At 48.7% G+C, this 22,669-nt stretch overlaps 1 protein-coding gene across 1 annotated transcript in view; it reads right to left on the reverse strand.

Annotated features, from left to right (window-relative positions):
• Window positions 1-422: 422 nt before the first annotated feature.
• The window catches only part of Ptprn2 (protein tyrosine phosphatase receptor type N2), a 725,488-nt gene continuing 703,241 nt past the window's right edge, over window positions 423-22,669 (reverse strand). The window contains exons 22-23 of the mRNA XM_032908352.1: window positions 9,528-9,601; window positions 423-1,951 (exon numbers count right to left, since the gene is read on the reverse strand). Coding sequence (XP_032764243.1) covers window positions 1,880-1,951; window positions 9,528-9,601 — 146 coding nt within the window. The 3' untranslated portion in view covers window positions 423-1,879. The remainder of the gene's footprint in view (window positions 1,952-9,527; window positions 9,602-22,669) is intronic.

Here is a 22,669-nt window from a genome sequence, read left to right on the forward strand (position 1 = left end):
ATTCTTAGGAAAGAAAGAACCCAGAAAGCCTTGCTCCCAATTACGTCCGTTCCTGTCACCAGAGCTTGAGCTGTGCAGAAGCATTTTCCTGTGGCATGAGAGGCTGACGTAGACAATGTGGATGGGGCAGGAGGATGAGTCTCAGTGAGGTGGAGCTTTGATGAGGGCTGGAGGCAGCTTCCAGCAGAGCAGAGTGCACCCATCCTGTGGAGTTCTGCAGCCCTCAACGATCACTCGGTAATTTTTAAATAGTGAAATCCCAGTGATGTAGAAGCCCCCGGTATGAGCCTAGAGGGGAAGACAAGCCAGTGGTGCCTCTCAGGCTCTGGAGAAGGAGCTGTGCTTGGATTTACATCTTTGGGAAATAAAAAGGCCCTCGTGGGACCGAACTGCTCTCGCTTTCCCAAGTAAAGACCATCAAATATGAAATCAGAAGGTTTAATAGGACACAATTAAATATATCTGTATATCACACCGAGGATTTTTCCTTTAAACATAAGAAGTTACAATTAAGTATATGCTTCCTATATTCAGATAAATTCATTTCTATTAATTATCATTTAGATTCCGGGAAGGGGGAAATGGAAGAGGAACGTCGCAGATGTTAAGCAGGTACACAACACAATTAGAGACATGACACACTGCGGCATCGCTTCCCGCACGGCAGCCACCTCCTTTACGCACCGCAACTTGAAATGTTGAGGCTAAAGGGAAGAAACAAAGGGGACACGGGAGATGGGCTTTTTCATACTCAACCCCACAATCAAACTGGGGCTTACAGCCATGCCTTCTACCTCTCTGGGCACCAGTTCCTTGTGGATACTGGAGTGGGTTTCCTATGTGTGGGCAGGTGGTAAGCCCAATGCCCAAATGTTTTGGCAAACTGGAGCATCCAGTGAGAATGTGTTTCACTAAAGTTATCTGGGAGGAAGCAGGAGGAAGAGGCAAAGGGCCAGACTTCTTTCCAGGAGTAGGAGCATCAGAGACTTTTCAGTACCATTGGGGTGCTTCCTGGGGATGCTGGGTGGGAAACACATTGGCAACCCTTGGAACTTGCTAAATAACCGTACTCGTTCTGGAATTGTAACTTCAGCATACTACGGGGTTCTGGAATTGTATACTTCAGCATTCTTGTAATGCGGAAAACAGGATCCTGATACTAAAAATGTTCCAAAGGGCCATTCCTCTGTACCTTTGCAAAGGCGAAGCTATTACTTGGGTCCTCACTTCTGTAACAGATACAGCACCCATACTTCAGGAGGGTTAAGGTGTCTACCCTTGGGGAAATCCTTTTTTTTTTTCTGTCCTTGGAATCCATGTGTGGTGGACACAGCCAGCCGGTGTGCTGGAAGCACATCAGCAGGGACGGGCAGAGCCCCATGAGAGCCTGTCATTTGCCCCAGGGATGCAGGACACTGATCTTCTCCCTGAAGGTTTCCCCTGATGATGAGATTGTCTTACTGGCAAACACCAAATGTGATTCTATAGTGGTGCTTCCCAACAGGAGTCCCTCTGTCTGTTCTGGTCCATTTGCATTCTCCCTGGCCCCCCCAGCACCTTACAGACATAACCACCCTCCCGAGGAGGCCACAGTGGGTTTCTAATTACTGAGTCATTGATGCGACCATGTCAAAGTGTGCTTTAGGGAAAAGAAATTTTGCCAAGACTGTGATACAAATAAGCTGAATCTTTCCTTCCTCCTAACTGGGTGTTTCCACACATGTGCTATTTGGTTAAGCAGAAGTACACATAACTAGCCACCTGTGTTGACTATGGAGTCTGAAGGACCCCCTTACTACACAGAAGATGCAGAAATGATATCCTGTTGTGGTCCTGGAAGTACTCGTGGTGGGGGTCCCGCCAACTCCAGCTTCGGTGCCTACTGGGGAAGGGCCTTCAGGATGGCATTCACCTCCTCGGCCACAGCTGTCAGCGCAAACTCAAACTGCTCCTGAGGGAGAGACAAGTGAGAAAGGTCATGAGTGAGGAGGGTCTTCTTCTGAGCCCAGTGCAAGCCTGGAAGAAATAGTTTAGGAGACAGGGACTGGTCACAGGTATCACCAGGAGGGCTCTTTGGTTGCTGACCTAAGTTGTGTCCTTTGGATTGGTGTGTGTGTGTGTGTGTGTGTGTGTGTGTGTGTGTGTGTGTGTGTGTGTGTGTGTGTTAGAAAGCCTTGTGGGGTTGGGGATTTAGCTCAGTGGTAGAGCACTTGCCAAGCAAGCCAAGGCCCTGGGTTCAGTCCTCAGTTCCGGGGGAAGGTGGGGGACAAAACAAAAGAAAGCCTTGCTCCCATTGATGGAGGGTACTTCTATAGCCACAGTGGGGTCAGGAGTCACCAGGTAAAGCTCTACATGTCCTATCTACAATGTCTCACCACAGCCATGTGCCTCTGTAGATGGTTGGGAATGCTCATAAATGCCAGCTGGCTGAACTGCTAATGCAGCGGGGAGCAATGGCTGCTTCTGAAATTCACAGTCTACCTCTAACTCAACTTTGTCCTCTCTGTCAGGGAACCTCTTGCCAGCCACAGGCCTCTTAAGACAGCGACTCCCATATCGGCTCATAAATGGAGAGGGACAGGGCTCCTGTCTAGGGATGAGCAGCCGTGGGAAGATCGTGGTGAGGACAATGGCTGAGAGGGAACCAGCGTGTCTCCTTTTAAGATCAGATGGTCAAGATCAGATGTTGGGTGGCCCTCTTCGCCTTTTCAGCCTCCACACGAGCCCTTGACGACTCTGTGGCGCAAAGCTCTGGAAGCATCAGGCACTGGGTGATCACACCGTGGAAGACATGGGCGCTGTAACTTGTGCAGGCCGTTCCCTAGGTTGTAGCCACAGACCGTGCACAGCTCTGTGTAACCCTACAAACTCACCACAGTGCCAGCATTAGTGTGCAACCGGAACCAGCCCCTGCCTCACCATGGATTCATATTTGGGCCATTAGTGGCCTGGGGCTAAGTCTAGTGCCAGCCTCTGCACTACTATGGTGCCACCACACATGGACCCACGTTGGCCTCTGCTCTTTATGTTGAGACAGGGCCTCACTCTGTAGCCCAGCTTCCCTGACCTTCCTGACTCTTCTCAGTTGAACAGTGGCTCGCTGGTATGTATCTAGCACCCTTGGCTGTGCCCACAATGGGAGTGGGATCACCTGACCCCAGAAAGGAATTACGTTTGCAGTTGGAATTTATGTTCAGCAGAAGTTTTCCTTTTCTTTTTTTTCTTTCCGGAGCTGGGGACCGAACCCAGGACCTTGCGCTTGCTAGGCAAGCGCTCTACCACTGAGCTAAATCCCCAACCTCAGCAGAAGTTTTAAAGCTGCAGCTATAGGGTAAAACTTAGGATGGGTGAGTGGAGGTGCCAGGGAAAGAAATCAAACACCTCCTGGTGTTGTCTGAGTGGGTGGGAGCTGCCAAGGTCCGGGAAAGAGCAAGGGCCTCCTGGTGTTACTGAGAATGTGGCAACAGAAAGGACTCTGACTCATTCTGAACCAAGGAGTAGCTTCTAAAAGCACCTAAATTCCGTTTGTAGAAAGTAGAGGCCACGGTCTCTTCCAGCTTGGCCCTGCACCTGGAGAAGCTCAGGCTAGAGCAGGTGTTACTGTGTGTCACCCCCTTACTGAGGCAGGTTTCACTCTGTCTGTGAGTCACCCCACGTCCTTGTTGGAGCAGGTGTCACGGTGTCTGTGTTACTCCGTGTTCTTGCTGGGAAGGGAGAAAGCCTATACACCTCTCATCCAGCTGGCCTGCGACATGGAAGGGACACTTGTGTGGTCCAGGTGGGCTGCCTAGGCAGGAGTCTGCCACCATAGAGTGGCCACACCGTTGGATACTATGTGACCCGGGCTGTGTTCGGGTTTGACGGCTGTGGTGGTGAGAAGACCGCAGGGTGGGGTGTTGGCTGTTCAGTTGTCCCTGGGCTTGCATTTTAATTCATTCGCTTGAGTGGTTGCTATGGCAACCATCGTGCTGTATTCTAACGAGAGCTTCCGTGAAGAGTGATATCTGTACCTACCACCCTGACCCCGTTAAGCCCACAGAGGAGGTACTTCCCCAGGAGGCTCTTAAAAAGGGATCTAAGACCCAGTGTCCCTACTGACCCTCTTCACGGTGCTAGACCAGCCCCTTGTTTTAATGACAGAGCCAGAAGAGGTGGGGATGGCCACTGGATGCATGAATGGGTCAGGTGGGGACTGAGTCAGGTAGACAGACAGAATCACAGGAAGAGTGACAGATGGGAGACAGAAAATGGAGAACGAACAGATATTCTGACCGAGAACAGAGAGACAGGAAGAAGGAGTGGAGGCACAGAGAGGGAATAAGGGGCAGAGACAGACGTGGGGAGAGGGGATTGGGAAGGGAATAACTTCTCTAGTCTGGGGCATCAGAGAGTGGGTTGGGTCACTTCCAGGTACGACATATACACCTGATTGAATCATCACTTCTTGGTCCAAGCTTAGTCAGCCTGGAAAGGTGGGACACATCTGAGCCCAGTGCCCTGTTTCTAGGGACTTGGGATCTCCCTTTGGTTTTTCTGGTGAGAGAATGCCTAGGGGTAAGGAGGACGGACTTGGGGAGCAGAAGCCAAATGGAAGGATGTTAGAACGCAGGGATGAGATGCTTCAGGTGAACTGGCCTTGGGCACCACACACACACACACACACACACACACACACACACACACACACACACACACACACACACACACACACACACACACACACACACACACACACACACACACACACACATACACACACACACACACACACACACACACACACACACACACACACACACACACACACACACACACACACACACACACACACATACACATACACACACACACACGCACATACACATTCTTTCTCTCCCTTTCTACACTTCCCACACACACACACACATAGCACACACGCATACAATTCACACTCTCACTCTCTCTCACACACACACTCTCACTTTCTTTCACACACAACACACACTCACACGCACACACACACGCACACACACACACGCACACACACGCACATATACACTCACACATATATTCATACACTCACTCATCCACCCACACCCTCCCACGTACAGTAACACCACACACGTGTTCACACTCGCCCACGCCCACTCTCTCTACCCACACACATTCACACCTACCCCCACGTACATTTGCACGCACCCATTCACGTCCCCCTAGTCACCTCCCACTCACTTGTGCACACCCTCCCATATTCACAAGCAGTTGCACGCGCTCACTCATGCATCTACAGGCCTCCTCATGCAACCCCATTCTCACACGTGTGCGACTCGGGGAGTTCACTATGGACTTCTCCCTTGAATCCTTTCACACACACCCTTGGGCGTGCCCATCTTGGTGAGGGCAGCCATGCTTAGTTCTCGGTTATGAGACAGGCTAGTCATTGCTTTCTCTAATCACAGGGTGTGGCGGCACTGGACAGAAATGTTTCCACTCGGGAGACTGAGGCAGGAGGATCATGAGACCATTTATTAAGTGTAATGGGCCAGCCTCACAGAAACAAGTATCACGTGCTTTTGTTCGTAGTGGGGGGAGGAGGAGGACGTAAAAATACGATTAAGGTAGTAGGAGGAAGAGGACAAGAACAGGGTGAAATCCAGGGAGGTGTAGTGTACGGTAACTGCCCAAGGAAACCTTTTCTCCGCACAGTGAACCTACACTAATGACAGGAACCAAATTAAGCCAAAGCCACAGAAAGGAAAGGGTTAAAGCCTCTGGTTACTATGGTAACCCTTCCAGGCCCTGGGGAGGGAGGCTGTGTCCAGAGCACACGCAGCTGAGGTACAGATTAGCCTGATCCCGCCTGGATGCCCTGTTTGCAGCTCTTTCTGACACCTTGCCTCCCTTCTTCAGGGTTGGCTCCTTTTGTACCTGGCAGAATCCTCAGTGGCTGCTTGAGGTGGTGATAAGGGGCGTCTTATTGGGGCTCTTGTCTTAATCCTGGCTAAATCCTCAGAGGCGACCAAGCCTTTGTGTGTCCTGGTGTCTCTTTTCTGTCCATGCTGCTAGGGCAAGCATTTGTTAGGTGTTTGCTGTGTGTATGACTGGTCCGTGTTTCTGGAAGAAAAGCTGTTACCCTAAGGCTCGCTTTAACAAAGAGTTTGTGCTGTCAGGAGTCTCCAACCCACCCAAGCTCGTGCGTCAATCAATGCTCTTTTCCTTTCCTCAGGTCCAGACCGTGGGGGTCTGGTCCATGAATTGAAAGCCCATGCCTGCCTTCAGCTTGGGGGAGGGGCATGGCTCTGGCCCCAGTTACTTTTCTGTTTTTATGAAGCCAAAGCGCAGTGCGGCAAGAAGCTCAGTATCGTTAACGTGATCTGGGGAAAGCACCATAAATGTGAGAGGGCTGACCTTTATGTTGCCACGGACACAGGGGCATGTTTTCACCTCTAAACATCCAGCCTGAGGGAGGGGACAAATCCTTGTCACCAAACACCAGAGAGCAGGCCCTGTGGATGGACTTGGTCCCTGAGCCTTGTGTCACATTGTGACACAACTGGCTGTAGGGGTTCATAGTTATGTGGAAGTGAATATACACCAGGGTGAAAATCGGTCTAACTACTAATGTTGTAATAGTCAGTGGAATCGTCACTCAGGCCACAAAGAACTGAAGCTTGGGCTGGTGCTGCTGCGTCCTGGGCCTGACTTCAGTAATCAAGCTGTGGGGCTGGTTTTTGGTAACAAGATTCTGACATCTGAGAGCCAAATGCCTGGCTTCCTGTGATATGTTGGGCAGTGCTCCTATTTCCGGTACAAGCTTTCCCCTGGGATCCGTGCAGAACCTCAAAAACCCAGCTGATGTCTTGGGGTGCTCTGAACTTCCTGGTGGGGAAGAGGTCTGTGAGGTTCGCAGAGGCACAGAGGGAAGAGACTGGCTTGTATTTCCGGCGGGGTCCCTGAGGCAGAGTGTGGCTCCAGAGGCAGGATTTACTTTCTATTCCTGGCTCAAAGTGTCCCTGACTTTCCGAGCATCTGCCCTGTTCTGAGCCGCCTGCTGTAGAGTGGTGCCCAACATGACCTTACAGCTGGGTGGCCCTCCCTTTCATGGGCACAATGCCTGTGGATGATTTGTCCCTGATAGCCATTGTCCTCTGACCCTCGTGTCCTGGTAGCCCCACATCTCCAGGTGCTCTAAGCAGACAGTGAGTGCAGAGCACCGAAGTCTTTCCCACAGGACCTTAAGCAGTTATGGAGGGGAAGTGCTCATTCAGCAGTGGGGAGACCTACAGACACACTTTAGCAGTGGTAGACATCTGGGCTGTATGCTCTGGGGAAGATCTACCTCCCGGTGGTTTTGCCTGACACACTCAGCTGTACGGATCACCATGGGACATCTGAGTAACTTGGCCAACAGAGAATTTGTGGATCACTGACCTATAAGAGACCATAAGAGATGAGGGAGGGGGGTGTTCTGTACCTGGCCATTCTGGGATGACTGCTCCTACAAGAGGTCACGGAGGTCACAGGTGTGGGCGTGGCCTGCTCAGCCTGGTGGTCTAAAGGCAACCTCTGGTTTTGGTTACTGTACTGTGGCTATGCAAGGTGTTAACACTAGCAGGAGCTGAGCTGGGGGTCTGGTGGTTATCTGCATTGTTTCTGTAATCGCTTTTTGAAGGGTTCGGTTGATTAATTGTATCTGTGAGAAGACATATGCATCATATGTTCCAGTGTTCACAAAAGCCAGAAGAGGGAGTTGGATCCCCTTGAGCTGAGTTGCAGGCCCTGATGAGCTGTCTGATGTGGGTTTTAGGAATCAAACCCGGGTCCTCCGTAAGAGCAGCACGTGCTCCTAACCGCTGAGCTATTTCTCCATCCCCATTGTTTTTTACAAGTCAGAAATGAGTTCAGACTTCCACATTAAAAAGGAAAAGGACAAAATGTAGTTTGAAAAAGTTCATTTAGAATAACAGTCCACATCACAGGGGAAAATAAAAACAGGCAGCAGAGAAGGTTCCCAGTACAAAGTCCATATCCGAGGAAGAAGGAACTTGATGTTGAGACCTCTACTGGGAAGCTCCCGGTTCCTTAAGGACCTTCCTCTCTTACTGCTTACAATAGCTTTGTGAACTTATAAGAGAGAGTTAGGCTGACCTCACCCCGTGCTTTGGCTGACACTGGCAATGAGACCCATCCAGACAACTCAGAAAGTGATTTGAAGAAATAATATTCTAGTCTAACTTCATCCAACTTGAGAGGTATCTCCTGCAGAACACTAGGCCATCCAACTTCTCACTATAACATCTGAACAAAAAATGGGGCGTATTAATCACCATATGTTACAGAGGGATTAAGTAGACCTGGGTCACGAGCCAGGGACTCCCAGGTTGTAGCACCAGGGACAGAGACCTGCCCCAGAGTGTGCTGGCCAACCTGACCTCACAGGGGTACCCATATGCAGGACAAATTTTTTTCCTCCACTGCTGAGGATTGAGTCCAGGGATAAGCCTGGTATGCAAGCACTAGGCCCTGGAGCCTTGGTTCTCCAGCCCCAGTGAGCATTAACGAATTCTTCGTTTTTTATTTTATGTGCACTAGTGCATGTATGTGTATGAGGGCGTTAGATCCCCTGGAACTGAAGTCACAGACAGTTGTGAGCTGCCATGTGGGTACAAACCATACTCTTCACCTCTGAACCATCTCTCCTCCAGCCCCAACTCACTCCAAGAAAGAGCTTTTATAACTTGCGATATTCTTGAGTTACAGAAGTAATTTCATAAGGGCGACTCCACACGCCTGTGGATGCCATGGTGGGCATTGGAGTCAGGATCGTACCAACCGTGAGGAGGACATGTATCCTGTGATAAGATGTTGAGGGCTTTGCCACTGCATGCAGACATTTCTGAAATGCCTAGGGAACGGGAGGTTGCATTGGCCACACATCTGATTCTGTGAGCATGAAAATAAAGCTTTTGGCTTCACCGCTGCTGTGGTAAGTCTGGGTTATTTTTTCAGGGGCCCAGAGAACCTAGATAGCCAGTTGCTCTGGTAACCTCTGTCACGGCACAGCAAAATGTGGTTGAGGATGTTGGGGGTGAAGGCAGACAGGCGATTGTAGGTGCTCCTCTGAATACTTTCTGGGTTTGTCACTTTGTGAAGACATAGCCTTCAGCTGGAGGTATACAGCTCAGTGACAGAATGCTTTTGAGCAGGTAAGAAGCCCTGAGTTCTATCCTCAGTCCATATACTTCTGACATGTCATGGGATGTTCTTCCCCCTCTGCTAAACCTGGGGGAGAGTGGGAGACTGGGTTTCAACTAGTTGGGGGCTAACTGAGTCTTTAATGGTGGTTGCCAGGCATGACAATGGATCTCTTGGGAACAGCCCTTGTGCCTTTACCTACTGGGGACTAGCTTGGATGATGCTTACCCAAACCAGAGCCGTTGTGTATGGCTTATGTAAGTCCTGCTTCATCCCCTTCTCTGCTCCCAGGAAAATCACGCAAAGAGGCACCTCTAATACATTTAAAGTCCCAGAGGGTTGATTGACAGTACCTTTGTCTGGACCATGCCTGGTCTCTGGTCCCTCAAGTGCTCCAGGGTCGCTGCGATATCAATCTCTTTAGCACCTGCAACAAATCACAAATTGGGCTGAGCCCAGTGCACAAGATAATCCACCCCGCATCTGCCAATCTCCTGCTATCGGGCTCCCTTTGGGCGAAGAGGCCAATTGAAAATTATTACACTCATCCTTCAGCAGCTTGGCAGGCAGCTGCAATTCCAGTGTTCATATAGAAAAATAAGGCTGGGGCAGCTTTCATTAGCATTAATTCGAGGATGCCAGGCTGAGAAATTGTTGTAAGATGCTTGCTCAGATACTCACCGGCAGCCAGCCAGTGTCATTAGGAAGCAGAGCTTTATTGGGGTTTTCTCTCTTATTTATTTATTTATTTATTTATTTATTTATTTATTTATTTATTTAATCTTTGTGGTGCCTTAAAGGATACACCAAATCAGAGGAGGGAGCGCACAAATATGCACGCACACGCACACACACACACACACACACACGCACACACACTTCAATCTTGATTGCTTAGGATTACTTTCGCTTCAAAATATGAAAGGCCGGGCTGATGTTCTATGGCTTCATATTGGCTTTTAAACGCACAGTTCCTTGCCTCCTAAAAGTGAAAGTCCTAGATCCGAGGAAAGCAAAACAAAAAACAAAACAAAACAAGGCAAAACACCTGTGCTGTGCTCACAGTAGGAGGCTCTATGGAGAACTGCATCCTGGGTAGATGACGGGTGCCCACAACAGGCAGTCGGGGGTGGATCTCGACCTCATCCACTTACCGCATGCTCGTGTTCTTGTATTTTGTTAGGTCCTTCAGCAGCAAACTTACTCTCTTTTTTTAAAAAGTTTTATTTTATGTCTATGAGTGCTTGGCCTGCATAAAATGCATGCACCCTGTGTGTACCTGGTACTCCCGGAGGCTGGGAGAAGACTGGGTCTTTTGGAACTAGACTATAGACATTTGACTCTCCACGTGGGTGGTAGGAATGTGTGCTCTTAACTCCCGAGTCATCCTCTCACCCCTACCCCCCAATGCCCAGCTTCTTAAACTGTGGGCCCCATATTGGCTCAGATGACTGACTGTCACTTGAGAAAAATTCAGTCGGCGATGAATGTGCCACAACCAAGAGTTAATTCAAAATTAAATGCATGAAGAAGTGGGGGCATTTCTCACAGTGCATGCCGCCATGTTAATGCCATGTGACGGAGAACGCTGCCTAAAATACCTCAGCTCATTCTGGAGACAGCCCTGTGTCACGAACCGTACTGTTTTTATTCTACGTGCAGTTTTCTGCTCTTACTTAATAGCGGGTTAATTACGGAAAACATATTTTTGAAATATTTCCCTTACTGTCATTCCTCGGCATGGGAGGCAATCAAATTAGTATACGTTTGGATGGAATTATGCTAGAGTGTTCGAAATTTTAAAAATTGCTGTTTGAGTTGCTGACTTGTCTTTCAAATGAAATTGTTAAAGGAATTTTGGCTTGGAACTAGGATAGCATTTCCAATCCCTAATGAGATTCTAAATATACTTTTGTTCTTTTCTACTACGAATTTATGAGAAACAATGTTCTGGGCCCCCGACAATTATAAAATCAAAATATTGACCAACTCTGGAAACACTGAAGAGGCTTCATGCTCTGCGGTATCAAATATTCAGCCAAGAATTATTTATTTATGTAAAAATAAATACTAGCATGCAAATTTTTTTTAGTCTTTAACAAATGGTAAATTATATATCTACCAAAGAATTGTTTTAAAATACATTTCTTTACGATTCATTTCCAGCAAATGTTTGACTTGTATACCTTTCTCTTATGTCTACATGCCCAGGGTTATGCAAAAATCCCTCAGGTAAAGGGTCACAGATAGAAAAATTTAAGAAGCCTGCTGTGATAGACAGTTGCCAAGCCATGCGGCAGCCTGCCTAAGAGTCCTTACAGTTTAGTGGGTAGAAGGAATCATCCTTTGGCATGAGTAACCCAGAATGCTATGGGGATCAGAGCAGGGACAGCCTCCAAGTAGGTCAGCAAACTCCACATGGATATGGCCCAAAGGTGATCACATTGTTAGCAGAATATGGCAAAGTGGGTCAAGAATGACACACGCACACACCCTAAACACACAACTACCACCATGGATGAGGCACTGGAGGCTCATCAAAGTCCTGCAGCTCACCCAAGGTTGCAGGCTGATGTCATTATGCAAGTGAAGGTAGACAAGATAAGACGGGGCCTGTCATTGGACGAGAAGGAAGGGGGGCAGGAACAGAGGTTTTAGAAGGAGAGGGAGGAGCAGGAGAGAAGGAGCTGGGAGGACATGGCGGCCGATGTTAAGATTCTTCTCTGCGCATAGATGCAGGTTATTATGATTATTTTTAAGGGATGGGTATTTTGTGCTGTCTAGATGGGCAAGTTCTATCTTATCAATTGGATCAGAGGTTATTGTGTGGTGTGTTCTTTCATGTGGCGACTTAATTGAGTTCAAGAGAAGGTGCGGTGGCAGGACGTACCTAGCCTTACATGGAATTGAGGTGTGTATGCCTGGTGTGGTAAGAACCTGCCAAGGAACGGTGAATAAAAGCAAAGCAGGATGGCAAGGTGCCATGCTGGACCAGCTCGTGGACCGCCATGGGGGCCAGTGTGGAGCTGCTGAGATAAATTAGCACTAGTTCCTGTGGCCTGCTGGAGCCGGAACTAGCGAGAGAGACCCCCCCGCCCCCCGCCAATGTACGAGTGGGAACTGGTTGAGCTACTTTATTTTTTTTTACCACAACATAAGGTCAGGGTGGTTGACTGCATTATGGAAGCTGGGCCCTGCTGAGCACAGGTTTTGGAGGGCTTTGGAGTCACACCTGTCATCAGCCTGTTCATGCGTCCCAACATCCAAGTTGGAAGTATGGCTTTTGAAATGTTTAAGGACACCTGGTTCCACCTTGAGCTTCTGTGGATGTTCTGGGCACCTGAACTGCCAGTGGCTTTCTCGTGTGGAGCAGGCCATGGCCTAGGCTGTCAAAGGAAGGTCACCAGGCCTGATGAGTACAATCTCATTAGAATGGTCCTGAGTACTGAAGATGTGAACCCCTTTTGAGGCACTTTTCTGAAACAAAGGAAGAGTGTGGAACCACAGGCATTGTCCTACACCATGTCCTGAGGGGACAGTACATGGGTTCTGATTCAAGGTCACTGATATTGTCTCCTGCTTCTGTGATGGGAGTGATCGTCGGGCTGTGGGCCAGCCCTCCTAACAGAGGCTATGAGTAACCTACAGGACACAGCAGGTGCTGGCTGGGATTTCAGAATGAAACCTGCATGAGAACTGAACCTGACAAACTGAACTCTCCCTGACTCCAGGTGAAGGGTGATGGCTTAGCTCTCAGCGGCCCCTCAGCTTCTGGCCCATGACCCTTAAAGTTGGGAGACTTGGGCTCAGCATGAACCATCCCCTTCTTGGTCCTTCCTTGGTGTGATAAGTATTTACCTGGGACGTGAGCTTAAAAGCGGTCTCCCTGAAACTAGCCTTTTAGAAACAAGGAGAAGGTGGCAAACCCCTCCTAGCAGCCATTAACACCACAAGACTTTCATATGATAAATCAGGATAGAGCTCTTCAATACTGTCTGATGCTCTAGGAACACCTCCTTCTAGAAGTCTGGCTAGGATGTAGGGACCTCTCATAGCCAGACAAAGTGTCGTTGGGTGAAAACATTGGGTGAAAAGGCTGTCCTTCATGGACAGGAATTCATGGAGATAGTCAACCATTGATGGCACGCCAACCTTAGTGAAATGCTTTGGTTGAAACCTGATTGGGTAACTAACTCTAGGATGTCCTTTTGGACTACAAACTCTGAATAAAGGATATGGGAAGACACATGAGCCCACACCGAGACAAAGCGTCTAAAATACCAAGGGATACCTAGATGTGTCAGGATTCTCCTCAGCTTGAAGCCAAAACTAAATAGTGCAGGAGATTAAATTAATGGCGGAAAAGTGCAGAGAACTAAAATTAGTAAGTAATAGATTTATTAAGTGACATCGATGGCCCTGTATTGAAAGCTGATGTCTTCTCTTGAATGCCAGAATTAAGAGTAATTAGTTATTCGAAGTGCACGGACACACTTCAGTAGGGCTTTGTGTAGAATCTTTTGTGAGGGATGGACAGGTGCCAGGAAGTGTTAAGACCAGGCAGGTCTCCTATCTATGGCCTCCTGAGCACCAGGGGGACCCCACTGTGACAGGCACATTCATATCCAGACACAGCTGCTGCATGGAAAGGTAGATGGTACGATGGTTGGCCCCAGGCTTTCTTGTACATCACCTTGGCCTTATTGACTATAAAGGGGTTTGCTTGAATCCCCACTACTAGGAAGCTCTCATTATGGTGTGTTTATAATAGAATTTCTGCCTCAAATGACAAAAAAAACCCGACCATAACAGAACCCTTCGGTGACACTGGGAATGTGTAGCTGAATGATTATGGTGAAGATTTGCAGACCTATTGGCTGTGGTGCTCAAAATCAAAGATGCGAACAGTCAGGGAATTCTAGCACAGGACAGTAAAGTGCAAATGGAAGAACATATGAGCTACAACAGTGGGTAGGGACACAATGGGGTCTTTAGGGGTGACCTACAGTCTTTAGTACAGGATAGGGAACACAGTGGGCCCCAGAAGGCCTAGGCAATTTCTATACAAGAGCTGGTGGTTGTGTGACACCAGATATAGATTGAAGTCACACTCTTGGGACTGATGGAATTATTTACACTGATTTTAGGGATGTGTAACAGAAGTAGAGGCAAGCTGGGCTCTGGGATTCGGGTTCTGGGCTCTGGGCTCTGGGCTCTGGGCTCTGGGCTCTGGGCTCTGGGCTCTGGGCTCTGGGCTCTGGACTTGCGTTTGTCCTGAGTCACATGGGAAGGATTTCTCTCCTGGATTTTTTCTACTCTACCCTGGAAAAGTTCATCATTATTCCTGCATCTGGCAGACCAAAGAGCATGACTAACATGGCCCATGTGAGATGGGCTGGCCCCTTAATGGCCACTGTGGTACTAGAGAGCCGTTAGTCCACGAATACCAACGGCTTTTACTTTACTGCCTAATTCACTGAGGGGCAATTATTTGAGAAGTCTACATATGAGCCAAGTACGTTTTGAAGACAAAATAGTTTTTTCTTTTAGCTTTAGATAAAAAAATATCACCCACTAGAAATAAAGCATTAAAAGAGCATTAGTATTAAAGTATTAAAACTATTTTTTTTTACAATGAAAGAATCAATTCGAAGTTAAAGCAAACCGAGCGAAAATGCCCCTGAAGTGTCTTTATAAGATTTGCTTTGATCCTCTTGGAGTTTGGTTATTAGAGGCCAGATCCATGTGTCTCAGCTAATGTCATTAGCTCATCTCCTTCCAAGTGACCAGGAGTGAGGTAGCCTCCTGCAGTCATTCCTCAGCAGGCCTCAACAGCATGCTTCAGAGGACAACTCAATAAGTGTGGATAGGTTCTGTTACAGATGCTTTTACCCATAAGGCTCTGCACATGGCTAGGCTGCAGCATATTCTTTTACCATTAAAACTAAAAACACAACATGTATCAAGTATCCAGGACAGAAAGGTCTTCTTTTTATAGGAGTGAACTATTTTCACTGGGGTTGGAGAGATGGCTCAGTGGTTAAAAGCACTGGCCGCTCTTCCGGAGGACCCAGGTTTTATTCCCAGAGCCAAATATGGCCTTTAACAACTGCCTGTAACTCCAGAGCCTAGGGCCTCTAACACAAGGAGGTTTTCTGGCCTTCACCAGAACTTTGTGCATTTGGTACACAGACATATATGCAGGTGAAACTTCCACACATATAACATAAAAGTAAAATAAATCTATAAAAAAAAAGTTTAGATACCATTCTTAGAAGGAACTGAAACGATGGTTTCCCTAAGTAAATTAATTTAAGATTTTTTGATATTATAATATAGTTACAATATTTCGCCTTTGCCTTTCCCTGTCCAAAGCCTCCCATATACCTCTCGGCGGTAGAAGACACACAGGAGGCAATGCATGCTCCCTCGTGCACACATGCATGCATGCATGCATGCATGTCTGACTAGACCACGCTCTGTTTTCCATATCTACCTCTGCATGCATGTGTGCCCGTGTGCAACAGACATTCCACCCCCGACACTGCATTCCCCTCTGTCCCGGCGTCTGTGCTGAGCAGTTTTCTCTTTATACATTTTTACGACTGATTCCAACGGAAGGCTTACCAAAAAATATAAGCCAAAATGTTCTTTTCTTTCTGACCTAGATAACTTGTAATCTATATTTTGCAAAATTTCTGGGGCTCAAAGGAGACAAATGTGCTCTATATTTGTTTGAAAACCGAAAATATCGGGGCAGAATAAATGGGCTTTCTGCTTTTTCTCCTCTTGAACAGACTCTAAATCATTGGTCTGAAGAAACTGAGATGTTTCTAGATCTCTACAATAAAGTATAATAAAATCTAGAGTTCTGAGAGAGACTGATGAAGCTCCCACCCGGTACTGTTCCAGAATAGGGGACCGTGCAAAATACCTAGTAGTGTTCAATGTGCTTCACTGCATATCCTGGCTGCTTTGGATTCTCACATGTGATTCTGTGGTGTGGAAGGAACTCAGGAGAAGGTCACAAAGTGACAGAGGTGACCCTAATGGCAACCCCAGTGACAGGACCACCCTGAATCCCTTGAAGCTCGCTACCTGTGAGCACAGGTGGTCTCCCAGAGGTGCCATCCTCTCCCAGACTCTGCCCCCAATGTGAGTGGCCAGAGGAGGCGGGAAAGAGGACCACCAAGGCTCTGCCCTAGTGTGTACATGGGCAGTAGCCAGGGGACAACGACCACGGGGCTCAGAAGATAAAGGCTGCTGAGGGTGGGAGGGGAAAGATCACATTCAGACTAAATAACAGACCAAGTTATGGTTCCAGATGAGAAGCAGCTGGGAGAAAATGGCTCTGCCGGGAGTCAAGGGTTCAGGCCTCTGGAGGTGAACCCTCTTAGGCAGTGTAGTGTGGGAAGAGCTAATCCAGTATGAGCCATTCTCGGGCAGAGGCACAGCCAAGAATCCCGCTGCTCAGTGGCAGTGCACCATCCCACAAGGATGAAGCCACGCATGTGGACCTACACATATGTTGTCTATGTGTCATACACTAATGTTGTGTAGGACAACAGGCTGCAGTATCAGCATGGGTGTAGTAATCTCAACCCTTCCCAGTGGATAAGCACTGGCTTTGTCTATCATAAAAGCTGTGTGAGGACAGCCAGGTACCAGAACCTCCTCCCTGTTGTCTGGCGTGGAACATGTCTGGCTCCCACCTTCTAAGATATGTGTTCCATGTAGTAATGATGTCACCCCCAATGCCTGGTCACCACCTCAGATACTGTAGGAGCTCAGAAGAAATGTGCAGAGGAGATGTGAGAAGCAGGGGACCCTCACGGTGTCTGACACATACAATACATAACTGACTATTCCAGAGGAGAGGTGGGGCTCCTTCTACCTGGCCCCTTTCTTCTGGCTTTTAAAACTTGAACTCGCTTGAGCTGTGAGGCAGGCCATCTCCACTGTGAAGACAGGTTGTGGCCATCTGTGCCTTTTTCTTCCTGCGGGTACTTGAAGTGTTCCTATTTCCCTGAAATCTGTCCCATCTGTCTGTCTAAACCATATGACCTGGCCATGAGCACAGACTTTCCTTTGTGCCAGCCCTCTGATGCTATACCAGCTGATGCTAGCTGCACCTGTAGACTCCAAAGCTGGCCTGCCACTACCCCAGCTCTCTTGTCCCCATGGCCACACATGCTCTCTCCTCTCTGGTGATTCCAGGCTGTAAGAGTGAAACAGATTTGATAGCAGCCATTCCTGCCCTCAGTCCTTGTTCCTCCGGGTGACTCATTACAGCCCAGGCCAGTCCCCACCGACTTTCCCTTCCACCCTGGAACATATCAAAGGCTTTTCCCTGTTGGGCTCTGGCCTCTTTTTTTGAGGAAGAACAGGTCTCTGTAGCTGACCTTGGCTAGTTGGAGGTCTTTGGGCAAGTCATCAAAGTTCTCAAGGCCCACTCTGTCATCTTTCAATACAGTAGTCAGGTTCCCTTCTTCTTGTGAGAAAAATGGCTTGTGGGTCTTTCCTGGGCTCCATGACTACTAGGTCAGCACTCTTCGTCGTCTGACAGCTGCAAACTGTAGCCAGCCACTGACACAGCAAACCCTGTGTGGTTCTAGATGCTGCACTGGTCAATGTGCTTAGTGGACAGGCTGACACTGTGATGTGTGTTGGACGGACTGGCAGGGAACCTCCATGTTTTAAACTTGGGTTCTCTAAAAGCATGAATGGCACCGTGATTATGATCATGTGTGATGGGGAGGGAGGTCACACCCATGCCCTAGGACACATGAAAAGGTCCTATGTGGGGCTGGAGACATGGCTCTCTGGTTAGGAACACCTGATGCTTTTACAAAGGATCTGGGTTTGATTCCCAGCACACACATGATGGCTTACAACTAACTGTATCTCCCATTCCAGGGGATCTGATGCTCCCCTCTGGGCTCTATGCATATCAGGCGTGGTGACACAAAGGTAAAACTAGATCTTAAAGAGACAAAGTCCTGTGTTCTGTAGCACTGAAAGAGACAGAGAGTGATGATAGCTGGAAGGTCTTCCTGGGCAAGGAAGGCGAACAAGGTTCTTTTGTCCAACACTACACTTACATCGTAGAGGTAGATCTGGAGGAATGGAATGGGGTAGGGAGGCTAGCCCAGCAGCTACTGGAGCGGGACATGACGTTAGGGGGCAGGGAGGATTGGCAAGGGCTGGGCTTGTCAAGAGAATGGTTTCTTTCTCCTTCCGTTCTCTGTCCTGGGGATTAAACTCAGGGTGTCAGGCCTAGATGAGAGACTTTATGCACAGAGCCATCTCTCCAGCCATCTTGTTAGTTTTGAGTAGGTATATACGATTACATATTAAACTGTAGCTCTGGAGGGTGCCAACTTTATAGATGTTCAATGAGCCATATGTTATTACTGGGGGAACATGTTCTGTCTCTGCCTATGCACATGGTGCTGTGCTGCATGACCCTGATGTGTACCAGCCTTCAAGGGTCTCTCTGTGTTGTGATCATGCTAGGCTCCCAAGGCAGGCCTCCATCAGCTGCTCAGACCCATTGCTAAAGGTTAACTTCTCTTATAGGAAAATGAGGACTCTCTGTGACCTTGGATTCACAGCAGAAAGGGAAAATACTCTAGGGGGAAACGTTTTAAAAGGCAATCTGGAAAACATCAAACTCTTCTGTGCAGCCAAGAATACAGCCAAGACGGCGAGGAAACCCTGCTATGTGGAGAAAGAAAAAGTGCCAGCCACACATCTGACAGGGATTCATATTAATGATATAGAGAGAACCCCTACGACAAAACAAGTGGTTCCGGCTCACAGACAAGCAAAGGGCAGAACCACCACTTCCCCCAAGATGATCTATCAACGACAAGTGAGCCTGTGTGATGCTGAATGCCACTAATTGGAGGGCAGGAGAGGGGGGACAGGAGCAGAACCACAATGTGATGGCGTCATACACACCAAGGGCAAACACCCCAAACAGAAATATAACAGACAGAGTGGCGGTCAGTAAGGAAGTAAGTAACCTCAAATGCTGGCAAACGCAGGGGAGCCCACATGCACTACCAGTGAGAATGTAAACCAGTCAGCCACTGTGGAAGTCAGCATGGAGGTTGCTCAAAAAACTAACTAACTAACTAACTAACTAACTAACTAACCAACCAACTAACTAACTAACTAACCAACCAACTAACAAAAAGCCCAATACATCTTCCATATGCTAAGCTTCAGCTCAGTACTTACCCGAAGGGCTCCAGGTGAACACATTGAGGAGATACCTGTGCACTAGCGCTCACTGTAGCAGAATGCAGACTAGCTCAGCTACAGGACCAACCCAGCTGTCCATCAGTGGAGAAATGGACAGAGACAGTGCAGCTCGCTTTTTGAGCCTTCATGAAAAATAAAGTCCTGTTGTTGGCGAGAAAATGGGTGTAACCGGAGATGGTACTAAGTAAATGAAGCCGGGCTCGGGTAGATGACTGATTTTTCTCTCCTCTGTGGCTCCCTGGTTTTGTACATGTTCATAAACTTTCACACATCTGACACAGAAGTGGACAAGAAAGTGTCTAGGGACTAATGGGGTGGGGAGACCAAAGAGGATAGGAGAGGGAGGAAGAATTTTGCCAGCATATTATATATATATATGTATGTATGTATATATTGATCAAATATAAAATGTGAAAGTGAATACATTAGAAAAGTAGATCTCAGCAAGGCAGTGACATACAGCACATGGAACCTTGCACAGCAGTGCGAGGGATGCAGGGCGGTACAACCACGGTGGCCTCTGACTCAGCCATCCCACTCCTAGATACATACTCGAAGCAGTTCCAGATGGGGGTTCCAGCAGGTCTTGCACAGCGTGGGGCGCGGCCCCAAGTTACAAACAGACCAGTGCCTGCCAACAGATGAGCTGAACATGGTCTGCTCTGTAACTGACCTTGGTTAGTCTGTTGAAGGAGAGCATGAAGTCACTGTGCTAAGGGAAGTCTGCCAGGTGTAGAAGGGTGAAGAGACCAGGCTTCCCAAGGCATGAGATACCCAGGCCACTCACAAACTGTGCATCCTGTAAGAGAGGGCACCCTGGGGGCAGTGAGAGTGGGCGGAGGGATGGTTGTCGAGGAGGAGTCTGGCATGGCACAGTCAGTTATCCTCACCCATTCTTGACGGATCTCACAGCACAGCAGTGTGTGCTAGCATAAGCCTACACATGCTTGTGCAGGACATGGAAGTCAGGGAGCCACGCTGGAAGACACAGTTTCAAGCCCTTGGCTGACCAGATAGGAGCACCTGCCTTGTTCTCTATTTCCTGTGCTACAGCTGCGGGGCCACAGCTCAGGGGGATCTGGCTGATGGTCTTTATTCAAAGCAGGTCCGTGCCTCATCTGGAGGCCAAGGGACCCTTTCCTCCCCTCAAACTCCTGCTAAGAAGGTTGCCAAAACCCTGCAGTCGTGTGCTGGCCCTGCCTGAGTGATCCTTAATGCCAGAGCTCTGTGGGTCCCGGTGCTGTGGTGACTCAGCTATAAAAGCTTGGACCACTTGCTTTTCGAACTTCATAAGGAAGTAGGAAGACGCCCTGGGTAAGAGGATGTTAGGGCTGAGCAGAAACGTAGAAAGCTCAGGAAGCAGCACGGGGCCAGGTGAGAACCAAAGGCTTCAGCGGGAGAGGCCCATGCCTCTCTTCTGAGTAGACGATGCATTTGCTATGGCAAACAAAACAAAGTGATCTCCAGACCCTATTACCTATGTGCAGCTCGGCCCTTCGAGAGCGGGGGTGGGGAGGGGTGGGGGGGGCATTTACTTTGATTTCCGAGTGCATCATTGTCTACTCGCTAACAAACCAGACAGCGCGGAAAGAACTTTAAATTATTCCAACTCCATTCTTCCAGCCCTTGTGCTAGGCCTGAGGACCTTAATCCCTGAAAGGCCTGTGTGAATGAGAGGCCGCTGGGTGCAGCTGGGCGCACAGGGCGGAGGACTCTGAGGACAGCGCGGCTGCACAGGCCAGCTTTGCAAAGGCTTTCTTTGCTGCTCTTGCAATTCATTTATTTTAAGAAAGGGAACCGGGGGAAGAAAGGCTGCAGTCCAGGTCTTTGGGCCTCTGATCATTTGATGAACGCTGGGTTGGCAACATGGGCCTCCAGCTTCTCAGGCCAGACAAAGGCACCCCAGCCGCCCAGGACAAAACCCCAGCGGCCTCTAGGGGTGGTGGCCTGGGAAAGGCCCACCTCAGTCTGTGAGGAGCCGCCTGCCCTTTGATCGCTCTTGAGACCCCAGCTGGGCCCCAGGTCAGGGGATTTCACACTGCAGACCCCTGGGGAAGGGGAGCAGGTCAGTCTTGGTGATGGATCCTAGAAGAACAGGGAGCCCACTGGCTCTGACCAGTTCCACATGGATGGTCTTGCATTGTGAGCACAGAGCCCACACTTTAAATGGAATCTGATATTACATGGTAGAATGGAGCTGAGGAAAGGGAAGGCCTGGGCTGACAGACGACAGTTAGCCCACCCCCCTGGGCCTGACCAACTGACTGCTCTTGCTTCATTCTCTAGGAGAGGAATGGAGTCACTAAAACCCCATGCCAGATCACACCAACCCAGTGTCCCCAACTAGGGCCCAACCCTGGCTGGTGCCTTAAGAGCTCACCCTGCTGTTTGCCGTCTTTTTGCATGAAATAGATGTTTGCCAAAGAGCTTTTTATAGCGTACTGTAAGCGCTGCCATGAAAGAAAACATCTAGCTAAAATTATCTGTATCGTTCTGAGGGGATTTTGGTGTAACAGAAGGAGAATATTACGTTCACGAGAGCAAATACAGGATGGGCAGTAAGGGGAGAAGTATGTGAGTCCTGTTGATTGCTAACGGCACCGTTGACTGAAGGTTTGCAAAGAAAAGGACATCTCAAACAAGCCAGAGCAGCATTAATAGATAAGGCAAAGGACATTTTTTAAGAAGAATGTTAAGGTTGCGTTATGTCACCCTGCCAAACAACATCACTGAAAGCAGCTAGCGAGTGAGTGACTGAGCCTTTGCATTGTGCTTGGTCTTTTGTCTGTGTATCTTCCTGCAAGTGGCTAAGCAGGGGTAGGGCTCAGAGAACAGAGCCATTGCCCCAGAGCCATGGGGGAAGCCTGAGCCTCAGGGTGGCTCATGTGCTTGGCCCTAGCCCAGTCGTTCCCTGTTACAAGCTCAGGTCCCTCTGCAGATGCTTCAGGCCTCTGCATGAACACTGGACACTGCTCCATCATTTCACACCTGCCTGGATTCTCCTTCTACTCGTTCTTCCTTCTCGTTCTCGAATTTCCTTCCTCTCCTCCCCTGTCTCCCATCTTCCTTCTCCTTTCCTTCCTCTGCCTCTCTTTCTTCTTGCCAGGGGAAAACGCAGTTAGGATTGCTAGCATTCCTTTGAGACTCACGGGGATCAATCCACCTGTATCATCAGGATCTGGTGGACAAGTAAAGATGTGAAAGGAACTGCCGTGGTGGCCAGGCA

Source organism: Rattus rattus, chromosome 7 (assembly GCF_011064425.1).
Source record: "Rattus rattus isolate New Zealand chromosome 7, Rrattus_CSIRO_v1, whole genome shotgun sequence".
NCBI classification, from domain to species: Eukaryota; Metazoa; Chordata; class Mammalia; order Rodentia; family Muridae; genus Rattus; species Rattus rattus.